Source organism: Anolis carolinensis, chromosome 5 (assembly GCF_035594765.1).
Source record: "Anolis carolinensis isolate JA03-04 chromosome 5, rAnoCar3.1.pri, whole genome shotgun sequence".
Lineage (NCBI taxonomy): Eukaryota > Metazoa > Chordata > Lepidosauria > Squamata > Dactyloidae > Anolis > Anolis carolinensis.
This window is the reverse complement of record NC_085845.1, coordinates 152738208-152761271: the sequence shown is the minus strand read 5'-3', so window position 1 is coordinate 152761271 and position 23064 is coordinate 152738208. Positions and strand designations below refer to the sequence as shown.

Sequence of the window (23064 nt, the reverse complement as noted above, 5' to 3'; positions counted from 1 at the left end):
AAGACTTTAATAAGATAAAATGTCCAACTCTGATTACCTATATATTTGAGTATAAGCTGACCCGAATATAAGCTGACCAGGATCCTCACTCGAGTATAAGATGAAGGGGGCTTTCTCAGCCCTAAAAGGGGCTGAAAAACTCGGCTTATACTTGAGTATATATGGTAATTAAAGTAAAATGAGAATAAAGAAAAAAGTTAGAAGAGGGAAAATAAACTTGATTATTTTAAAAGTAGCCAAGGAGGTGGGATAGCAGATAGTGAACTGACACTATAATTCTCAAACTGGGACACTTGGAGGGTATGAATTGCATTCAGCAAAGAGATATTTGGACACATATAAAATCTGCTCCAGAAATAATCTGGAGTAACTGGAGTAATCTGGTAGACTTCTTACATACTGCCCACATGGATCTTATAGCTCGCACTCACCGTGCAGTTGCTCTTGGTTGTCCCCACAACATTCTGGAACTTCTAATCTTTTTCATAAAAGTAAATTCCTCCAGTGCCCACTTTCCTCTACTTTCTGTCTCCCTTCTGTCCTATGTACTATATCTATTAGATTGCCAAGATATAGAGTTAGGGACAATTTTAGATCTTTCAGGTCACTACAGTATTTAGAAACTTTGAGGTTCTTTTGAAGTGGACAGTGATGGAGGAAAAGGGGGGAAGTATTTGGTTTATGATATTGTGGAACCTTGGCAGAATATTATTATTCATGGATTAGATGTGTCAGTTAGCAATGTGAAGAATTAAATATCACTATGTCAATAACCTTGGCTTTCTTCCATAATAAAAAATTATAGATTTTTATGTATGTTCTCTACCAAAGTGATTGAACTGCCAATGGCAACAGATGAGGTCTTCGCTTTGGCAGAACACAAAATGAGAAGGAAGAATGGGAATCAAATATCATGATTTTCACATACACCTGGACTTCAAAGTTGATTTCCAACACACTGCTCTTGAGCGCAATCAGGCTGGCATAATATAATTTGCCCTTGACTTGAAAAGAAAATCACACTCACAAAAGGGGAACACACAGAGAATTAAAAATCAACCACCTTTTTAATTATTTCAGAAATACAATCTATGAGAAAGGAAATAATAAATATTCAGTACTAAATAATAAATGGTAAGAAAGAGTTTTGCTAAGATGAAGTAGTCAACCATACTTTGGGTTTTCACAAACTGTCCTTCAGTCTATCTGGAGACCTGGAGTGAGGCGCCATCTTTCAGGTTATTTCATTGATGCGGTATAGCCAGTTTGTTGCAGCTTAGGATCATTTGGTGGAACAGACATGTTGGCTTTCATAGTGGCAGAAGCAGCTAGTTAACATTTCACAGCGTGGTCACCTACGATTACTCTTCAGGCATCAGCAAACCAACGGCTGGCAATACACTGGGAATGAGCATTGCTAGGAAGCACCACCGAAGTGCCTGCCAATTGCATTTGGCACTCCCGACTCCGGAAAAATCCCTCCACTTCTCCCTTCAAGGGACTCTGTTCAGGAGTGCTTCCTCTTCTTGATGGCTTCTGCTTTGACCGCCAAGCTCTTTGCACAGATAGTCAGAACCACAATGAGGACACCAACCAGGAACGTCACCATTGGCCAAAGGAAGCAGTGCAAAAGGACAGATTCGTCATGAGTGCGCCGTAACAGTACATCATCTGGCCTGCAAGAGGAATAGAAACAAAATCACAGGGAGGTAAGTGAAGTAGGGGAAGAAGAGTTAGAGAAATAAAAGCCACTTATGAAAAGGAGGCAACTGGCATCTTTTTAAAAGTCAATAGACTTTCAATATACTTTCTGCAATATATTGTCTGCAAAGACATTCAAAGCCTACCAACTCCCATTATGTGCTGGACTGATGTCCCTATCATTCCCAACTACATTGGCCAATAGCTGTGCAAGGTGGAATGATGGTAACTGCAGTACAGCACATCTGGAGGGTCCTTGGGTTTGGAAAAGCTTGTCAGTAAGAAACTTCTATGTCATTTGACGATCAGCCCAATGACCATCAGATGATCATCACAATAAGAAACCTGCTTCATTTCACTTGCTATTTCAATTTACCTGAACAGAAAAGCCAGAATCACTGCACATTATTTCATTAAGGATATAAGAGAAAAAACTACAATGTGAATGACATTATCCAGTTGTTTTGGAAATCTAGCCCAATATCCTTGAAAACAACTAAAAACAAAGAATACCAGCGTGTGAGATTATTGGAACTACAAAAGCAACACTGCTTTAAAAACAATGAGTCTTCTGTACCAGGTATGGGCAAACTTGGGCCCTCCAGGTGTTTTGGCTGTTAGGAATTGTGGGAGTTGCAGTCCAAAATACCTGGAGGGCCCAAGTTTGCCTATACCTGTTCTGTTCAGAATTTGTGTAGGTAAAGATAAAGGTAAGGTACATTTTGCTTTAATACATGCAACATGCAAATGCATAGACCACAAGCCTGGTGACTTATCATCCATTGTTGAACCATAAGTCAACAAGTAGGTAAATCCCATTCTGAGTGAGTCCGCTCTAGTTAGGAGTAAAAGAAAGGTTCTGTGAACTTCAGAGCTAAAAAGGGACTTCTTATAAGCTGTGTAATTTTTTCAGCATACATAGGCTCCTAATGCAGGTGCAATCTTCTCAAAGAAAGAAATACAGATTCTGCTAGAAGACATTCTGCGTAACCAAAGAATGAATGGCCTGTAACAGACAGGAATAAAATGCTGAATTATGCAGACAATCTTGCATGCATCAACTAAGAAGCATATCCAAAGCAGAGTAACTGTCCTGCATAACATGATTTTTCCCCATACTATGAGATCTCTATTTCAATTTGGATTTATCCATTGTTTGTCATACTAGAGAATAGACAGACACCAAGACCACATAAGCAAAGCTAACAGATGCTCTATACTGTAAAAGAGAGCTGTCTACTTAGAAAAGGTCTGCTACACCAGCAGATAATTATTCCATGATGGATGACCTCAGGGTGCAACCTAGTGCTCCATTGCTGCTCATTATCTGTCAGATGCTTTCATCTGCCAAACCCTACACAAACATTTGTGTACAGCACTTTATCCTGGCACAGGATACAGGAAAACATCACTCAAAAAATGATACAGCTGCCAAGTCACAATGGAAAGCAAACACTGGGCTTATTTTAGCACAATGTTCCTAAATGACAGTGTTAATCACCTGAGGAACAGTTTTCTAAAATGGCAAAGGCAGCACCTGCCCAATTGTTTCCCTTGAACAAACAGAATTTCACTCCTCAACAGGAAACTTACTTGAACATAAAGGGGCCACACCTGTTCAATATCAATTATATTAATGCAGCAGTCATGTTAAATCCAGTATCCTGGGGTGAGGACAGGGCAGGTTAGGAGCCTCAGATTCGTGAGAACCCACCTTGTAGCCCCCAGTTTGCTTAGTCTGGAAACCTTAAAGCTCCCAGAACTTCAATATTAAAAAATCACATTTTGGCCTCCATACCACAAGAAAGAATTATCTTGACAGTTGGTTGCATTTTGGTCAACAGCCAAATGGACATTATATCACTTCCAGTTGCACCAGGACTGACGGTTTAGGACAAAGGGTATTGTGGGGCAAGAAATGCCCCATTTGTAATTATTCACACCTTCAATGGATCATCCTAAATTTCTAACTTACTGAATTAGAAACCTACCATTTTTCCCAATTGTTCTCTCCATTAAATATCCAGCAGGTGATTACAACATGGTCCTTCCATGCTAAGGACATGTATTGGAGAAACCAAAACTGGCAGGTTCATCAGACTAAGCCCAAGGTTTTGAGCACTTGGCACTTAAAAGTCTGAGTTTGAATCCTTTAGCATTTCATCACCTTGGTATTTAATAAGTTCTGTTGCCACTGAGTTGTTGTTGCTGCATCCTCTATCTTGAGAACACTGTACATACTCAATTTGGTCAATGTGAATTATGGAGAATTTTGTTGAAGACAAATTATAGAAAGAGGTGAAATTGACAGTTTCCCCCCACCCATAAGGACTAGAACAGTAGTTCTCAACCTGGGGTCCCCAGATGTTTTTGGCCTTCAACTCTCAGAAATCCTAACAGCTGGCAAACTGGCTGGGATTTCTGGGAGTTGTAGGCCAAAAACATCTGGGGACCCCAGGTTGAGAACCACTGGACTAGAAGCACAACCTGCCATCTTTATGAATAGTAGGGTTCTTCTCCTGGCAAGGCCTTCATATTCCTTCAAGCAGGTGTATGCCATTACTCATAGATCTCAACCAGCAGTATAACAATGAAGTATGGCATATCCATATTTTATACATTTGAAAGTGGAATTTTCCCTCCACATACTTCAGATATAGTAAAGGTAAAAGAATAGAGCTTGCATGGTTTAATGGTTTGCATGTTGGATTAGGGCACTTGGAGAGCAGGGTTTGGACACTTTCTCAACCACAGAAACCTACTGGGCAATCTTGGAAAAGTCAAATGCTCTCAGCGTAAAGGAAGGCAATGGCAAATTTTCTCTGAATACATCTTGCCAAGAAAATCCTGTGATACAGTTGCCATAAATCAGAATTTTACCGAAGGCACAGAACAACAACAGAACTACCAGAGGCCAGTTGAATACCATTGGAAGCCCTGCACAATTTATAGTCAAAATAGAAAGGACACTTCCTGCAGTCTCTATGGTTCTGTTCCCCTCTGTTCACCAACATGTCTGGTTAATAACAGGCTGGCACTGCCTACATACTAAACCCCGCAAACCTCATTGCTGCCTCCAATGGAAAAAGCAGTCAGTTATACTGTGCAGGTTTTTGTATGGGCATCCACTCAACTGTGCTAATGTACTTTTAGTGATAAACACCCTTCTCTCTTATTTTCATATACTGCTGCATGATTGGAAAAGGAAACACTAGCTAAAGGCAAAAACACTAAAGTACCAAGTTTGTATTTGCCAATAAAATGTTCCCTTATATGAAATACAAGCATCTAGAGGCCAGTCGACTGCAGTACTGCTGATGGAGGAAGCCATGATGATTGGTGCTGTGAGTTCGCATAACACCCAGATGTGAGATGTTTACTCCAGGACTTATTTATTTATTACATGCATTTATACCCCTCCCTTCTCCCCGAGGGGACTCAGAGCGGCTTACATTCTGCCACGAGGACCAGCAACAAATATACTATAAAAACAAAACAATTAAAACATGATAAAAACATGATAAAAAGTATACCATCCTCAGTCATTCACTACTGCTACAATTACAGATTTGCAACCCGATTACAACTTATCCTTTAAGCATCATGCTTTTCTTTTTGGTCAATGGAGTGAATCTCTCAACATGCCAAAACTCATTTTTTCCTCTTGGAGAAAGAGGCAAAGACAAATCAACAGAGAGAGAAAAAAGTGTTGTATCCTGAACTTGAATATGTTGTCTATTATTATTACAACTCCAGGAATCTTTCAATCAACATGGACACTAGCAATGCTGGCTGGGAATTTTGGGAGCCCCATGTCATGGTCAAACACTGATGTGCTGTACAGTCGGTTCTCTGTATCCATGGTTTCTGTATCCATGGATTCAGCCATTCATTGATTGAAAATATTCAAAAGAAAACTGCAAAAAGTAAACCTTGATTTTGCCCTTTTATTTAAGGGGCACCATTTTACTATGCCGCTGTATATGATGGGAGTTGAACATCCACAGATTTTAGAGTCTATGAGAAGTCCTGGAACTTGACACCAGTAGATACCAAAGGACAGCTGTATTTTGACACTGACAGACATTCAGCAGATTTTGTGAGCTCCAAACAACTCTAGTAATTCATGAGGTTCTGCCTTTTTAGTTATCGTATATACTCAAGTATAAGCTGGCCCGAATATAAGCCGAGGTACCTAATTTTACCACAAAAAACTGGGAAAACATTGACTCCAGTATAAGCCAAGGGTGGTAAATTTCAGAAATAAAAATAGAGACCAATAAAATTACATTAATTGAGGCATCAGTAGGTTAAATGTTTTTGAATATTTACATAAAGTTCAAATTTAAGATAAGACTATCCAACTCTGATCAATTCATTATTCTCATCTTCTTCAATGTAAATGTGCTTATGTATCCTTTTAATAATAGAGTAAAATAATACATGTAATAATAATAATAATAATAATAAATAAAAGAAAATAATACATGTAATAATAAATAGAGGAACATAATAATTGCAATAATAATAATAAGAAGATCAGAGTGAAATAATAAATGTATTAATAATAATAATAAAAATAGAGTAAAATAAATGTAATAGTAGCACTAATAATAGAGAAAAATAATAAATGTAATAATACCAACAATAATAGAGAAAAATAATAAATGTACCATATATTCTCGAGTATAAGCTCACCCAAATATAAGCCAACCAGGACCCTCACCCGAGTATAAGCCGAGGTCTTAAAAAAGTCTTATAAGTCTTAAAAAAGGGCTGAAAAACTAGGCTTATACTCGAGTATATACAGTAATTAATTTTTGTAGGCTCATAGGCCACCTGAATCTGAGTCTACCAACTCAGAAAATGGTATTGGATAAGAGCACCTTTTATCAGCTCCTTACTTACTCTAGCCTTTCAAAGTAGATCAATACCTGGACCAACTCTGCCATCTTAGATAGGCCACTAGACTAAACCCTCAATGACAGGAAAAAATATACCTCTTCTTGCACTTGTACTTTAAAAAATATCATTTTGAAAGAGGAATTTGACAATGATGAACTGAAAGGGCCTGTGCCTCAAGGCTAAAAGCCAATCTAATGAACAAAAAAACCTAAATCCATTCAATTATTTATTTAGTTCCCATTAGGGAAATCCAGACACTTTGTAATATCCCAGCAAAGCAACTTCCTAAGAACCCAATTATTACTTCGTTCCACCACTACACAGAATAGAAAACTGAAGGGACGTATGCTCAGTGACACAAAGGCAGCTTACCTGAGGTGTTGATTGAAGTAGCACGTAAAAGGCTGAGAGCCAACTTCATCCTCCCAGTAATCCTGCCAGTGGGTTACAATGTCAGAGTTCTTCTCATTTTCTCTTTCACAGGGAGGGATATACGAACACTGTTGAAATAAATAGCTGTTAAAATGGCATCGTTCTATTATCTGAGTGAATAAAACAGCCTGTTTGATCCTCCCACAACAACTACCATAAATAAAATTAAAGCATAAGCCTCAAAGATGAACAAAAAGACAAAAAAGACAGTTTTCCTGAATAGTGTTGCTATTGCTGTTTAATAATTGTAACTGAATGCTATAAATTCCCTAATCCAGAAGATTGGGATGCCCCACCCTGTAAACCGCTGATCTCTAATTCTAGACAGTTACATAAAACGGGCATTATAGAATAGAATAAATCTGTCATTATGATAAAGAGCTCTGCTGGATCACAGCTAAGACCTATATAGTAAGGCATTCAATCCCCATCATGGCAAACCAGGTATTTCTATGAGAGCCCAGAAGCAAGATATAAGTGTCATGTTCCTCAACAATAACTAAAATGAACTGTATGCAGAGGCATACTTTGTTTGACACTACAGGTAATAAACAGCTATCATGACAAGTAGCTACTGCTAACAGCATTCACATAGTTTCACATGTTATTATACAGAGGATGAGCCACAATTTTATATCTTATTAAAATGAGTGGCATTTAGTAAAAGTAGAAAGTGCAAGTTAGTTATAAATATCATATATGTAACATGTTCAATGGCTTCTTAAATAGTATTATCCCTTTATGAGCAACGGTACTTAACAAGCATATAGCATACATTTATAAAGGTAAAGGTTTCCCCTGACATTAAGTCCAGTCATGTCTGACTCTGGGGGTTGGTGCTCATCTCCATTTCTAAGCCAAAGAGGTGGCGTTGTCCATAGACACCTCCAAGGTCATGTGGCCAGCATGACTGCACGGAGCGCCGTTACCTTCCTGCCTATTGATCTACTCACATTTGCATGTTTTCGAACTGCTAGGTTGGCAGGAGCTGGGGCTAACAGTGGGCGCTCATTCCGCTCCTGGGATTTGAACCTGAGACCTTTTGGTCCGCAAGTTCAGCAGCTCAGCACTTTAACACACTGTGCCACCAGGGGCCAGTGTGTTAAATACATTTAAGGGTGAGCAAATTCAGAAATGAATTAAGAATCTATGAGAATGATTGAGGCGAGAGCCTGGTTGTATGCTGGCATTTAGCAATAATCATTTGAAACTCTACGCCTCACTCTTTCAAGTGATAAGAGTTTCATTCATGGGCAGTTTGTGCTTGCAGAGATAGTGATTTCAAATTGGGTCCATGTTTTTGAAGTATATTTCCTCCCTGACAAAAATCAGAGGATACCTTCTAGCCCACTAGTAACCACTTCAGTTATGAATATTTCAAATGACATACACGCAAGTGTAAGCACTGCACCATAAAGCTGTTTATTGCTCTCTCTTGTGATCAGTGCTAGGAAAAGTCTCTGAAATGTTCAAGTTCATCCACATTAGTTTCAAGGAGTAAAAGCTCAATTCATCTGAAAACTTGAAGGGATCCTATGCCTGCTCTACCTAGTCCTCTTTTGCTACTTCCCAATCTTTGACTCTATAAAAGTTCAAAAATGAAGCTCCCTTAACTTTTTTTTTTAACTCTGTGACTGTTGACTTTCGGTCTACCTTATTGTTTTGGACTCCACCGCAAGGAAACTTACCACCACTGATAATGGTGAGTGGGACTTCCATGAGCTGAATAATCAAAGGTTGAAGTCAACACTATACTTTTATGGGTGACAGCACTCCAAATTGTTTTCCAGCTGGGAAACCTAAATCCTTTCAACTGAAGACAGTGGTGATGAAACCTGTTGTAGGTTTTGGCCAGAACAAAACCTGTTTCTAAAGTATAGTCACACTACTTCCTCCATCCCAGGTCAGACTCAGACATGCGACATCTAGCTTGCCGAAAGAAAACTAATATCGCCTTTGAGAACACTGAACTGGGCTCTTGCAAAGCCAAGCAAAACACAAGGCTCCACTGAGACTTCATATTTTGCATACACACTTTTATACACACAGAGAGAAAAGAAAGGCCACACAAGAATAATTTTAATTAATTCCTGTTCAAAACAAGAAACACAAAGCAGATGGCCTGAAGCCACTGTAATCCTACTGAATTTTTTTTTACATTCATCTTTTAGAGGATTTATTCAGCCCTACCTGGTTTAATCTTTTAAGACTCTAAAAAAGAGTTGAGGCTGGCACCAATATATCCCATTTGGCCCAAAACACAAGATCCATGAGCACACTAGACATAAACTGAGAGGAACCATTTGTGCCTTTGGATCTGCTCAAGTGCAAGAAAAATCAGATGGAGAGTTCTGATGGTAAATCAGATGATGATGCTATAGAAACTGGGAAAATTTTGACACCTTTAAGCAGTGTTTTGGGAAGATTTAAAGAGAAGCTGGTTTGATCTTGATGTGTAGGAAGTTTTAATGAGCCCAAAGCATACACTCATTTGCACATTATTAGTTCAACAGATGGAGGACTACCCTATAGAACAGTGAGACAGGGAAATGTGGAGAGTTTCAATTAACTAAACATTTTAAAAATATATAAACAATTCATTGCCTTTTCTGTGAAGAATCAAAACATATCCAGTTTTACAATATGGCAGAGGATTAATAACACATAATACTGATGCACCAATTCTTTTTTATCACTCAACTTTTAAATGCACATAAACCACTGCAGAGACAGCTTTCATATGACTGGATCCCAACAATGCTTTCTCAGTGGAACCTGCTCTCAGATTCAGAGGCAAGTTCTACAGTGCCAAGGAAACAGATCAAGATGTGAAAAGTAAAATTGCATGTGTATATTAATGGAAAAGGCTATTGGCCTTTAAAACATTGGTACAGTCCAATTAAGAGTGTATCTACACTGAAAAATTAATACAATTTGACACCACTTTAACTGTCATAACTCAAAGCTATAATCATTTTGAGTCAATTGTCATGTCTCAAAAAACAAAACAAAATCAGTGACTTGTATTTTTACAAAATCTCTAGCTTTCTCTGCCAATAGGTGCTGGTGCCTCATCAAATTACAAATCCCAAGATTCCAAATGTGAACCAGTTAAAGTGATGTCAGATAGCATTGATTCTACAGTATTGGTACATTGTAATTATTGCCTCTATGGCGTAACTCCCAATTAATCTCATTGCAGAGGCCTACTCAGGAATCTTTGAAATTGAGGAAGGACATACATCAACAGTGAGCACCAGCAAGGAACAGTGACCAATATAGGGACTTTGTCAAAAGCATTTGAGAAATCTATGGTGAATACCCAAACCAGCAGGATAAATCTGTATGATGTAGTGCAAAAATGTAGCATTTTCAACTTATGATGGGTGGTTTTTTATATATGTGTCCAGTCATGTGTACTTATTCCCCTCCCATTTTTTGTTTTATCATACATTAAGTGCACAATCATTTAAGGAGGACATGCTGCAACATTCGCTTAGGACTACAGTGTCGCCTATAGAAATCTACTCCAGGATTTGCTGACAGCCCAATCTTTCGGCTGTAATGCAATTTGCTTCCCTATTTTTCACCCTGATATGTTTTATGGTTGAAGATGTTTAAAAGACTATAAAAGAATCTTGACAAATGGGCACCACTGGTATCGCAGCAAGCAGATCTTCTAACGTCCCTCATGACCTACCAATATATACATGGCACTTCTGAAATGTATGGGGTCACCAAAAGTTGACATTTAATTTGAAGGTACGCACATAAACTACATTTAAAAGGGAGCCATTATGCAAAACAAAACATCTTTGGAGATTTGTGGTATGGACACTTTAAAGTTTACTAAGTTTTTCTTTTCCAATCAATTGTTCCAGGTTTTGTCTAATTAAATTTCTTCAAAAGAATTTATTTACTGAAACAGATACAGTCTCCGTTCTGTCTTCATCAGGTTAATTAAACCAGCTCAAGCCAATACAACACACATTTCTGCAAACCTATTAGAAACATCAAATACTCTACACTGAATAGATATTTTCAAGTTTAGTTATATGAAGTCCCCAGCTTTGGTTACATGAAAAGTAAATGTAAAGGTTTTCCCCTGACATTAAGTTTAGTCTTGTCCGATTCTGGGAGTCGGTGCTCATCTCCATTTCTAAGCTGAAGAGCCGGCGTTGTTTGTAGACACCTCCAAAGTCATGTGGCCAACATGACTGCATGGCACATTCAATACTCAACAGTCAAAAGTTACTGTCTAGCCTGTTTTCAACAATGGGCCCTTCTCATCAGTTTATTCCCATTATACTGTAGATCTCAGGAGCAACTCACAAAACTATTAAACAGAGCTTGGAGATGTTATTTTGGGGGCTTCAACTCCCAGCATCCACTTGCCTGCATGATAATTGACAGCAATGGGTTTAATGGTGATAGAATGCCCTTTTATGCTCTTTCTAGAAGGTTTTAATGGGAAAGGGTTGTCTTGGGTTGTCTTATCTCTACAATCTTTACCATGGACGTATATATTTACTGATATGATTTCAAGTCTGCTGTGTAACAGTCTGCTGTGTAACATCAAAATAGTACTGCTAAGCAGAGAAAGAGAGAAAAATATGGCGCTTTAAATAACATATTTAAATAAGAGATAGCAGAACATAACATATGTCTTTTCTCTTCAGTCCAGATTTGCTATAGAAAGTCTTCAGAAAAGTTTCAAAACATTTTTTTTTAAAACTATTAAGCAATTTCAAGCAGTTAGGATTTAAATGCTAAAAAATGAAGTGCTTCAAGAAAGCTAGATAAGCTTAAAAATAGCTCCATGATATAGCATTTATATTATGGTCCTAATGTGTGTGTCTACAAGCTTACAAGTCACCTATTGATTTATGATGGCCCCATGCAATTCCTAGGAGTTTCTTAAGCAAGAAATACTTATAGGTGGCAATACCAGTTTGCTCCTCTGAAATATAGTCTTCAGTACCTGGTACCCATTTGCAGCCTCCAATCCAAGTACTACCCAGAGCTGACCCTGATTAATGTCCAAGATCAAATGGGATCTGGTAGTGTTACGTATTTGAGGGCGCTTCCAGGCAGCACCAAAATGCAGTTTTTCAAAGAGGGATAAACAAACCCGGGACCTGCCTGCAAGTCCCCACAGACTTGCATGTCCTAGACTGCCTTCCCCCACCATCCACACAGCCCTTATTTTGTCTTGGAATAAAATAGAGGGCTAATGCAGGACATCTGCCAGAAGTTTTTTTTAAAAAAACTTCGTTATACATTGATCCTCATATGCGCACATGCGAATACCTTAATATAAAATATGAAGAGATTCCCCTGTGCGCATATGAGAATCAGTGCATAATGGAGGGATTTTTTGTAACAAAAACTTCCCCTGGATTTATCTTTCCCCAATTGTGTTTTTATACTCTGTTTTAGTTTAGAAACTTTAAAATAAAGATTTTCAAAGAGCTCCAATGGCTCTTCTTCCTGCTCTGTTTCAGCCAGCTGGAAATCTGCTGTGTCTCCGTGACAGCCCAAACAAATGATGAGCTGCTTCAGGACTCTTTAAAACGTACCTGCAGTCTCCACAGGACAGGGGGGAGAGATGGAAATTTCACATTTTGCATGACTGCAGGGAAAGACAGTCATGCAGAAATACACGTTTATCAGCCAGATCCGGGTTAAAAGAGGACTTCTTTATCTCATGTTTTGGCTGTAATGACAATGTAATGCCATTCAGCACAGATTTACCTGTAATGTCATCAAGCCGCCGCCCCCCCTTTATAAACCCATTCTCTCTCATTTCTTTTGTGCTGTGTGGAAGGGCCCTTAGATTAATGTGATAGTAGGGCTAATAATCACAAAATAAGAGTTTGAAAATGTTTGAAGAAAATCCTCACATCTTTTGTTTGAGCATGACTTCCCTTTCTATCCACGTCCATTTCCTTCTCAGCCTTTCAGCAAACCATGCCATTTTTCTCCATCAACATGATCAAAGTTGAGGGAAAGAGCATCCTACAGTCCATCAGGAAATGTATCGTGGGAGGATATAAGAGAGGGTCATCTCTGCAGCTGACTAGGATCATTTCGGTATCCAGTCAAAACTTGGCTGTTTATTAAAGCAACATAAAATGGCTTATTTAATCAATAATTGAATTTAATTTTTAACTTTTTATCTTTCCTTATAAACATGCTACATAGTCTTGAATTATGAGGGATCTCATTTGTTTTGCCAGTTCAGGAGGAATAGGCAAAAAATAGAAGAAACTATTAACATTGTTGAACATCTTGAACATTTTATACATAATTCCTAAAGAAAATATTCTATAATCCATATATTTTTCCATTTTCTCCAGAAAATTCTCAAAGCTCTTGGGGGGGGGGGGCACAGAGATTATTTTTTTGCCTATTTTCCCACCCAGGCCCTCAAATCTTTATCTGCAAATTTTTACTAAAAATACTGGGTACGGTTCCATTATCTGGATGGTCTCCAAAAGGAGCCTAGACAGAGAAGGAAAGGGAAGCTGAAGGAGGAAAACCATTTTTCCCATTTTTGCTGGTTATTCCCCCTCCTACCCTTCCCATTTCATAAATGAGGGTTTTTTTCATAACAGCAACATGGGTTGGGGGGGGGGGAGAACAGGGGGAAATGGTTTTACTATTTCAACCACCCCCACCACCCCAGCAATAAAATGGACCATCCTTCTCTGTCTAGCGCCTAGAAATAAACGTAAGGATGATTGCTACCTGGTACTACTCATCATTCTGTTTAGAACCAGTCAAATACATCATTTAAAAAGTGCAAGAGTGACTTTTACCTCTTTATAAATCTGGCTAAATGTTTGCCACAACTAAATAATGAGACCTTGGATCTTCCATAGGTTTCAATTAGTCTGCTACAAACATTGAAGACAATCAACTCCACTGTCATTGCTATTGAAAACACAATAGCTATCAAATCAGGAAACCAAAATTACTGGGCAGTAATGTACAGCAATGTCTGGAAAAGAAGTCCCATTAGGTCCACAAATCAAAATGTCAAGACAGTTTCTAATGATGCCATCCTTAATGATTACCAAGCTTTTACATTCTATAATTGTACTAGATTTTACTGTGGCTCCTTAAAACCTCTACTTTTTCTCCTTGTCTACTGTAACTAACTTAATATGCAAACAGAAAACACACAAACACAAGAGTAGTCTTTGGGGCATAGTACTAAGCTGACATGAAAATGTGCTTTTTCAGAGATTTCCTTTGGTCTGAAATTTTATTGCTTGATGACTAAATAATAAAATGTAGCACTTATCTAACACTTTCAGTACTATGGAGCAAACACTAACTAACCGTTACAGCTCCCTTGTGAGTTAATTAAATGCTACAGTGGCCACAGAATAAATAGAATTAGAGTGGGATACGGCCTCCTATGACAGCACACTAATAAAAGAGCTATCCAATAGAAGGTGACGATACACCTAAAAGTGTCCTTATGGGCTACTTATCCACACTATGCTACATAAAATTTAGGACTCATTAAAGTCCTACAAATATGTTGTGCACTGTATATTATTGCAGTAGAATCGCTTTAAGAAGCAGTCAATTTTTTTAAAAAAAAATCTGTTGAGGATCAAACTGAAGTATGCTCTTGGGCAAGGATGTTCATAGTCCCGATCACTGATATTGTAACCTAAGTGGACATATACATGGGTCAATGCTGGAAGAGGGATCTAACATGAAGGCAGTAACAAGAGGCAGAGACAAAAGCTCCCACCTCATTATCCTTCCCTTGCCCAAACCAGAAAAAGAAAGAAGACAGCCCTCTCTCCCTTCTCACAATTTTTCCGTGTCCATGTAATATTTAGCTGCAGGGAATCCTAAAGAATATAGTGTGGGCACTTGAGGTGGAGCAGAATGAGGGCAATAAGCCAGGATACAATATTATTCTATGTGCCTCCATTTGCCACACAATATGGTGCTGTCTACTCAACATAGAGAGCATTCAAAAGGTAGGAAAGAAATGCATTAAATGAATTAAAACAACCTAAGAAGCAGAATATGGACATTTCCACTTCAAATAATTCATTTAATAGACACCACCTAGTTGCATAATACATTCAATTAGCCAAATTGGCCATGCAGCAAAATATAACAAAATCAAAATTTTGCAAGAGTGATAGCTTTATTGGCCAACTAAAATACACCATGCAAGCTTCAGAAATTTCTCCAACCTCTTCATCTGGCAAAAGATGTTTTTAAAATCATAACGACAAGAAAAATGAGAATGATAGTCACAGGCTTACATTTTGTACCAGGTTTTTGAGTTGTAGTTCAGTTGTTCTGGAAAGATCTCAGTGCAGGCAAAAGCCAAGAAGGAAAGGATTTTAGTTGTGTGTTTTTGGAGAGCCTCTAAGTTTTCACATTAGTGCCTATATTCACATATACCACGAAACCAGAGTTTAGTACTACAAGAGTAAACCAGAGTGAAAGATGGGTTTGCATACTACCCCCCGCCAAATCATTGTTCAGCATGTCTATGGGAGGATGTACTAACTTATAGCTCTATCTTAAGCATGAAATATTGTTTCACCATGATGTCAGGCAATGTGTGATGCATGAAAAATCACCATTAAAAATGGAATAACACATTTGAAATTTTAAAAAAACTTTCTTAATTGGAGGGTGGGGTGCCTGCAATACTATCATCCAAGAACAGTTGGACCAAAAGACAATAAGCTTGTATCGAATTCTTTTCTTTAAAGTAACAAGTCTTCTTCTAGATATCATTGGGAAAAATGTTCCAGGCTTCTGTTGAGTGTTTAGTTTGATTTGTTTTTCTACCCACACACAGTTTACAATACAATTTGCTTAAAATATCCCCAGATTCCTTAAATTTTCTCCTTGCAAAGGCAATCAATATGCAGAAACAACCGTTTTTGAACACATGGGAAATTAGATTCAGATATGCATCTATAGCCTCTGGTGCACATTCATCCTGTTAACACTCATGAGGCCTCCTTACAAAGGTTGGATGGGTTTTATGTCTGTAACCATAGAATGATTAGGTTCGTTGTTTCATATTGATTTCAATATAGGTACTATAAAGCAATCCATTTTGGCTTATAGTCTTTGTTTGAGAGCATATACTGAGTAAACAAAGCCCTTATCACCAACAATAAAACAAATAAATTAGAAAATTCTTTTTTAATTACTATTTTTTCTTACCCTGGATCAACATGACCTATCATAGCAAACAGTCATCCTAAAAATCCAATACTATACAACACAATTTGAATTAGAGCTTTATTCATTTTAAACAGCACACCAGCAAACACCCACCTACTCAGACTCCCTTGAATTAATAGCAATGTAGAAGAGACAGTTTCCCCTTGCCTTCTACCTGAGTAATGGGTCCTATTTCTAAAGTAAATATTATGGTGTCTTTACTTTTGCCTGGAGGCTGTAGTGCTTACTAGAATACACATACAAATTCTATTAATGCTCATTTAATTAAAAACATAACTTTGCCAACACTCACCCCATTTTATATTGCAAATAGCACAGTATGTATGCCTATTGTTTTCCAAACATGATCTGCAAACCTCCCTCGTTCTTTTATTGTAATGAGAAACGTAACCTTTTGTGAACAAGCACCCATGTATTGAGAACATTTCAAACGTATGGGGAAGTAGTTCAATGTAATAATTTCACAGAAGCCCACTAATGTCATTTTTACTATATGTTGGCTATTTAATGGGGCAGAAACAGTATCTGAGCCTTTCAGCTCAAAAGACAACCTTGTTAGCCATAAATGTACAAAGTCATCCAACAGGTCTTCAGAATCAGATGGTGAAAGCTGCAATTATTTCTCCAGTTTCCAACTATATCAAACACTTTGACCTCACATTTTCGCCTTGCCCATCATACTATGAGGCCTGGAAAAGTTACTTTGGAGAGCACAATGCTCAAAATTGTGCAGCCAGCATAGGAAGAGCATGGGAATCATAGTTGAAAACAGTACTTTCTCCAAACTCTACATTTAAGCTGTAGGTTGTATTTGATTGTACTTTGGACTACAACATCATATTCTTATATGTCAAAAAGCAGGTGTGAGCAGCAAGAAACAATGCCCTCCATGTCAACGTGAGAGTGAATCCAATCTGGAGTAAAGGAGTTACCCTAAGAGCTGAACTGATTTGTGCAGGGATTTAGCACCATAGATAGCTCCTTTGATGCATGGACCAATAACAAGGTAGTGATGAGCTGCTATGGAAGCCACCTGCTGCCAATGGATAAAGGGATTGCCCAAGGAATGCTGCAGCCATTAGCAATCTCTTTATAGTTCCAGGAGGAACGCTCCTATCACTAGCAGTCAAAGGCCAATATGCAGGAATTCTGCCTTTCCTTAACTGATTTTCTGGTAGAAAAAAAGTAAACTGGTAAACATCATAGGGGCAACCTTGCTACTTTATTTCTCCTTTCTACCCTCTCTGTTTCTTCCATCCTGTGGAGACAATATGGAAAAAAGCATTTTTTGTTTCCAAGCAACTATGGGATACAACCTCAGGTGAGTCCATTCTTTATTTTTTTCCTCTCAACAAAAAGCTTATTCTTTTTTCTCTTTCATGCCTGCCAGTCAAAAAGAAATAAAGTGAAGCATTTATAATTGTTATGTTGGCATAAACAGAAATATAGGTAGCTGAGCAAAACTGGTGGCACTCAATCCAAAATAGCAATTACAGAAAAAAGTGAAACCATAGGGTTATCATTTTCACTGGGCTACAAAAATGCCTAAGTAGTTGGGCTTTGTTAACACAAAAGAGATTAAAATTATTTCTACTCCCAAAGTATGAAAGGCAGATCTTCACCAATAAATCAAGATACAAATCAAACATTTACATGGAAAGAAATATATCTTCAAGCTCTGCTGGCAAATAAGATATCTCTGGGAGTGAGGAAAGTAATACTTCAGAGACTTGAGCTTCTGAAATCTGCATCCATAATCTTTCTTCTCTTCCTGGTCTGTACGCTTGATTTTTTTCCCCCAGTTTCTGTCATTTTGTGGGTGGTGTTTCAATGAGCCAAAATCCATTCCCGATATTTTTATCTTTTTTCAAGTGTGGACATTTTTGTAAAATTGTAAAAACTGCACACATAATTTACACCACCTCCAATGAATATAACATGTTTACAAAGTAGTTTATGCACCTTCCTCTATACACACTTTTCAAATGTACACTTTGTTTCAGTAGTATTTCAAACTGCCCATAAATGTACAGATTCTGGAATCCAAATTGTGTCTGGTCTGCAGCCAGTCTAGGGGGTGGAGACCAAACTCAAAAAGTCCTGTTTCCAGTTGTAAGCAATCAATACCATGTGCTGTCAGCTATACTTTGGAGGATATAACTGGCAAAGCCACCTCTGAGTATTCCTGGCTAAGAAAACCCTATGAAAGTCATAGGGTTGCTATAATCTGACAGATAACTTGAAGGTGCATGCATTTAGAAAGTTTGGACTGGAAAACGTCTGCACAAAAGTCTGCCAGGGTAGTTTTCTTAAACACTCTTAGCTGTGTGCACAGAAACCAGACCAGATGCTTTCTCAGAATTTGCTGGTAGAGATAAAATGCTGGGGAAAAAACTGGATAATTTGTTCTGCCAGAAAAACTCTCCAATGTGACAATAACTCCTCCGTGGGCAATGCCAGGTCAACAGATTTCTTATCTTTCTCTCCAAAGAACCCAATCACTAAAGAGGATGTTCACCTTCTTGTACGTAGTGTCAAAAATGGGAAAGGAGACATAAACACACAATACTGCCATGGAACACTTGAAATTGTGTTAGACATTGGCTAAAGAGGGCCATGTAACCACATTTGGCTAAATGTGGCAATAGAGGTCCTAGAAACAAGAACTCAATTCCTGACCATGAGAACAGGCAGATGAAAGCTGTTACAAAGCTCTTTTCAGACCTACACACTTACAGTGAGCAATGATCCGTTTCCGGCAGTGCTGAGTTTTTCAGAAGAACGGAAAATACATTGTTTTGGTTTGCATATCTTGATAGTAATATACATTGAATGTCTCTGAAGCAGGAAAACACATTTCCAAGACTTTGTCTTTTCACAAAGTATGCCTACATTTGACCAAAAAGCACAGCCATCAAACTGTGCATCTTAAAAACCTATCTGAAAATTGCATACAAAAATGTATAAGAAAAAGTGTTCCAAATTTGTGTACTATGAAACTATGCAGAGAAATGTCCATGTAAGGTTTCTGTTTATTTTTTAGTCTCAAAACCTGAGAGAAAGCAGTGTCAAGAATGTTGGGCGATTCTAATGATTTGTCATCCCTTTGTACAAAAGGTACTTCTTGTTCCCACCCACCAGATGAACTTTTTTTTCATTTCATCTGTCTAAAAGTGGTTCTTTTGTTGTACTGATAAACAACACACGTCAAAACTCTTGCTGATATACTTCAAACAGGGATCCAACAAGAAATCCCACTTTACTCTCTGTTCATATCGGATGACATTCAATTTTTAAAAATAGGGATATAGCAACACAGAAGATAGATCAAACTAAAGGTGTTTATAGTCCAGTGTGCTTTTTCACAGTGTTCAGTCCAATGCCTTGGGAAGCCCACAAACTGGTCATGAAAGTACAGGCAGTCCCCGAGTTACAAACATCCGACTCACAAATGACTCACAGTTATAAATAGGGGTAAGACAACAGGAAGTGAGAGAAATCTCCCCCCGGGGGGAGGGGATTTATTCCTGAAAGAGTTATCACGGGAAAATGGTTTCTCCAATGAAGCTTTATCACCAATCCTTTCTTCCACAGCAAGCCATTTTTTTCCAAAATCCAGTTATCACCGGAACAGAAAGTAAAGTGAAATCTTTTGAACAGGGGCACAGGCAGCAAAGCAAACACCACAGGGGTGTTAACCCTTCTCTATGCTATCCCAAGTGTCTCTTTGATCATCGGGGGAAGCCCTCCTCTCACTCTCACCCCATCACAAGCACAGCTTGTGGGGACGAGGGAAAGGGCCTTCTCGGTGGTGGCCCCATGGCTTTGGAACTCCCACCCCAGGGAGATCAGACAGGCACCCACCTTGGCAGCCTTCAAGAAAGATTTGAAAACCTGGCTCTTCCAGTGTGCTTTCAACAATTGATCACAAAAAAAAAATTCCTCAGTATTGATATGATCGGGCTCGATGCATTGCTTTTTGCCCTTAATTGGTAATTGCTATCCTCGTCTATCCTACCTCAAATTTCTCCTTTTTACTGCAGCATCTTTTATCTACCTCATCAGACCGTAATCCATGCACTCTTTGCACCACTGCCCAGCCTTTTACTATTTTAACCTGATGTATTGTTTTTATTTGGAGGTTTTACTTACTTATTTATTTATTTATTTACAGTATTTATATTCCGCCCTTCTCACCCCGAAGGGGACTCAGGGCAGATCACATTACACATATAAGGCAAACATTCAAAGCCTTGACATAGAACAAAGACAAATGCAGGCTCCGAGCTGGCCTCGAACTCATGACCTCTTGGTCAGAGTGATTGGTCTCAGCTGGCTGCTCACCAGCTTGCGCCACAGCCCGGGCCTTTATGTTGTTAAAATGTTGGTTTGATTTATATAATGTTAAATGTCTATGATGCTCGTTTTACTGTAAATGTATTTTATTTTGCTTATTGTGGAAATTTGGGCTTGGCCCCATGTTAGCCATCCCGAGTCCCTGCGGGGAGATGGTGGCAGGATATAAAAATAAAGTTGTTGTTGTTGTTGTTGTTGTTATTATTATTAGTATTATTATTATCATATATGGCTGGAGTTACACTTTAAAATGTATCATTTCCAACTTACACATTCAACTTAACCTATCTTGTTTGTAACTAGGGAACTGCCTGTACTGCATTTACTTGTATATAATTCTAGCAATTTTACTAAAAACTTGGCCCAAAAAAACTGGTTCAACTTATCCACAGATCGATGGAAGTACTGTTGCTTTCCTCTTATGCAAAAAGGAATCATCCCTTTCTCTGAGGAGAGTGGTAAAAGGTTTAGTTCATCCATGAAAAACAGAAGTACTAACACCCTCTACTGTCTATCACAGTATTTTTGGATGCCAGGGTGGGAAAATGGTGTTAGTGGTGGCCAGTGGCAACCACATTCTGGTGTGGTGCTTTCCTTTCTACACAAAATAACCCTCGACTTATCCACAGATCATAGCAAAATGCATGCATTGGGCCCCACAACCTGTGATTTATACATGAGGTCAACGTATATACGATAATATCCCCATCCTAGTATCTTTTCTGCAGCAACTGATATTCAACGGTTGGGAAAATGGAGTCCTATCTGAAAACTCAAGCTGAGATTAATGACTTCCTGTTTCTTCATGGTAAAACTACCACATACACCTTAATCCAGGGCAGGGAGCCATGGGGCTACAGATCAGATGTGATTTACTGTGCCATTTGGTCAGTTCTATGGCATCCCCTCTTTGGCTTCATTTAGAATCAGACTTACAAAAAAAAACCCAAACCTTTTTGTGGGAACTTCTTCCCTTAAATCCTAGCTGACTCATGGAAGAGGATTTGGGCCAGGAGAGAATGGAAGGAGCCAGGGATGAAACAGATAGGGAGAAAAGGCATTAACAAAGAAGAAGAGAGAAGTTTCAAGAAAACAAGTCTAGGTGGTTGATAACTTGAACTTAGAAAATTGCTCTCAAGATAAGTTCATTCCTATTGTGAAGTGTGTGGGTGTTGCTCTTGTTTTTAGTAAACCATTGCCATCATGTATTACAATGTCTGAAACTAATTTGTTGCTTTGTTCTGATTACTTTAAAATAAATGTGAATCAACAAGATATAGAACTTGCAAAATTCCTGCTGAACTATATCTAAAATGTCCCTGGAAGGTGATTTTGAAAAATGCCTTACTCCTACCACTAAAGTGACTCCCACTCATTATGTGAAGAATAACTTTGTTAAGCCTTGCTTACAAAAACAAGAACAAAAACCCCTAACTTGTTACAGATCCATAAGCTCCACCCATTATTTTATTTATACTCTGTCCTTTTCCCAAAGCTGGGACTCAAGGCAGCCTACAAAATTACAAATAAAAAGATACATAGCAAAAAGCATAGGGGGGAAAACTATAGGTAAAGGTTTCCCCCTGACATTAAGTCTAGTTGTGTCCGACTCTGGGGGTTGGTGTTCATCTCCATCCCTAAGCCAAAGAGCCGGTGTTGTCCATAGATACCTCCAAGGTCATGTGGAATGCATGACCGCATGGAGCATCATTACCTTCCCGCCAAAGCGGTGCCTATTGATCTATTCACATTTGCATGTTTTCGAACTACTAGGTTGGTAGAAGTTGGGGCTAACCGTGGGAGCTCACCCGCTCCCTGGATTCGAACCACCGACCTTTCAGTCAGCAAGTTCAGCAGCTCAGCGATTTAACCTGCTGCGCCATCAAAACCATTTGTAGCAGTTGAATTAAAAGCAAACTATAAAAGTAAGAAAAATAAAGCTGTTTATTATAAAACAATTTGTTCATAAAAGCCCAATAGAATTAAAAGATCTCCACTTGCCAATGAAAAGACAGCAAAGGGATCAGACCAGACTCTTCCAGCCTAATAGTGAATTCTAGAGTCTGGGAGAGCTGTGGAAAAGACAATCTCCCTCATTGCCACTTTTAAAAGTCTGTGAGGATTATGGGAAGTGAGTATGAGTCTGGAGCTATGATAGACTCATAAGGAAGATGCAATTCTTCAGAGTGCCTTCACCAGTCATAAGCAGCACTTTATATTGTGTTCGGAAACTGTGATGACTCATGGGCCTTGTAGTCCTGCTCATGACATTGTGATGCCTGATGAAGAAGAAAACTTGGGTTTTTTACCTTCCCAGTCAGAACTGGATTCTTCCCAGACAGATTCTTCCCAGCCAGATCTGGGAACCTTGCACCTGCAAGAGGATTATGTTCCAGAAGTATGTCAAACAAATACTGAGGCTACATC

The 23064-nt window shown here is 38.5% G+C and overlaps 1 protein-coding gene across 1 annotated transcript in view; it reads right to left on the bottom strand.

Moving 5' to 3' along the window:
• Positions 1–1048: 1048 nt before the first annotated feature.
• kcnmb4 (potassium calcium-activated channel subfamily M regulatory beta subunit 4) overlaps positions 1049–23064 on the bottom strand; it is a 35515-nt gene continuing 13499 nt past the window's right edge. Inside the window, exons 2-3 of the mRNA XM_062982611.1 lie at positions 6979–7106; positions 1049–1676 (exon numbers count right to left, since the gene is read on the bottom strand). Of these exons, the coding sequence (XP_062838681.1) occupies positions 1508–1676; positions 6979–7106 (297 nt within the window). The 3' untranslated portion in view covers positions 1049–1507. The remainder of the gene's footprint in view (positions 1677–6978; positions 7107–23064) is intronic.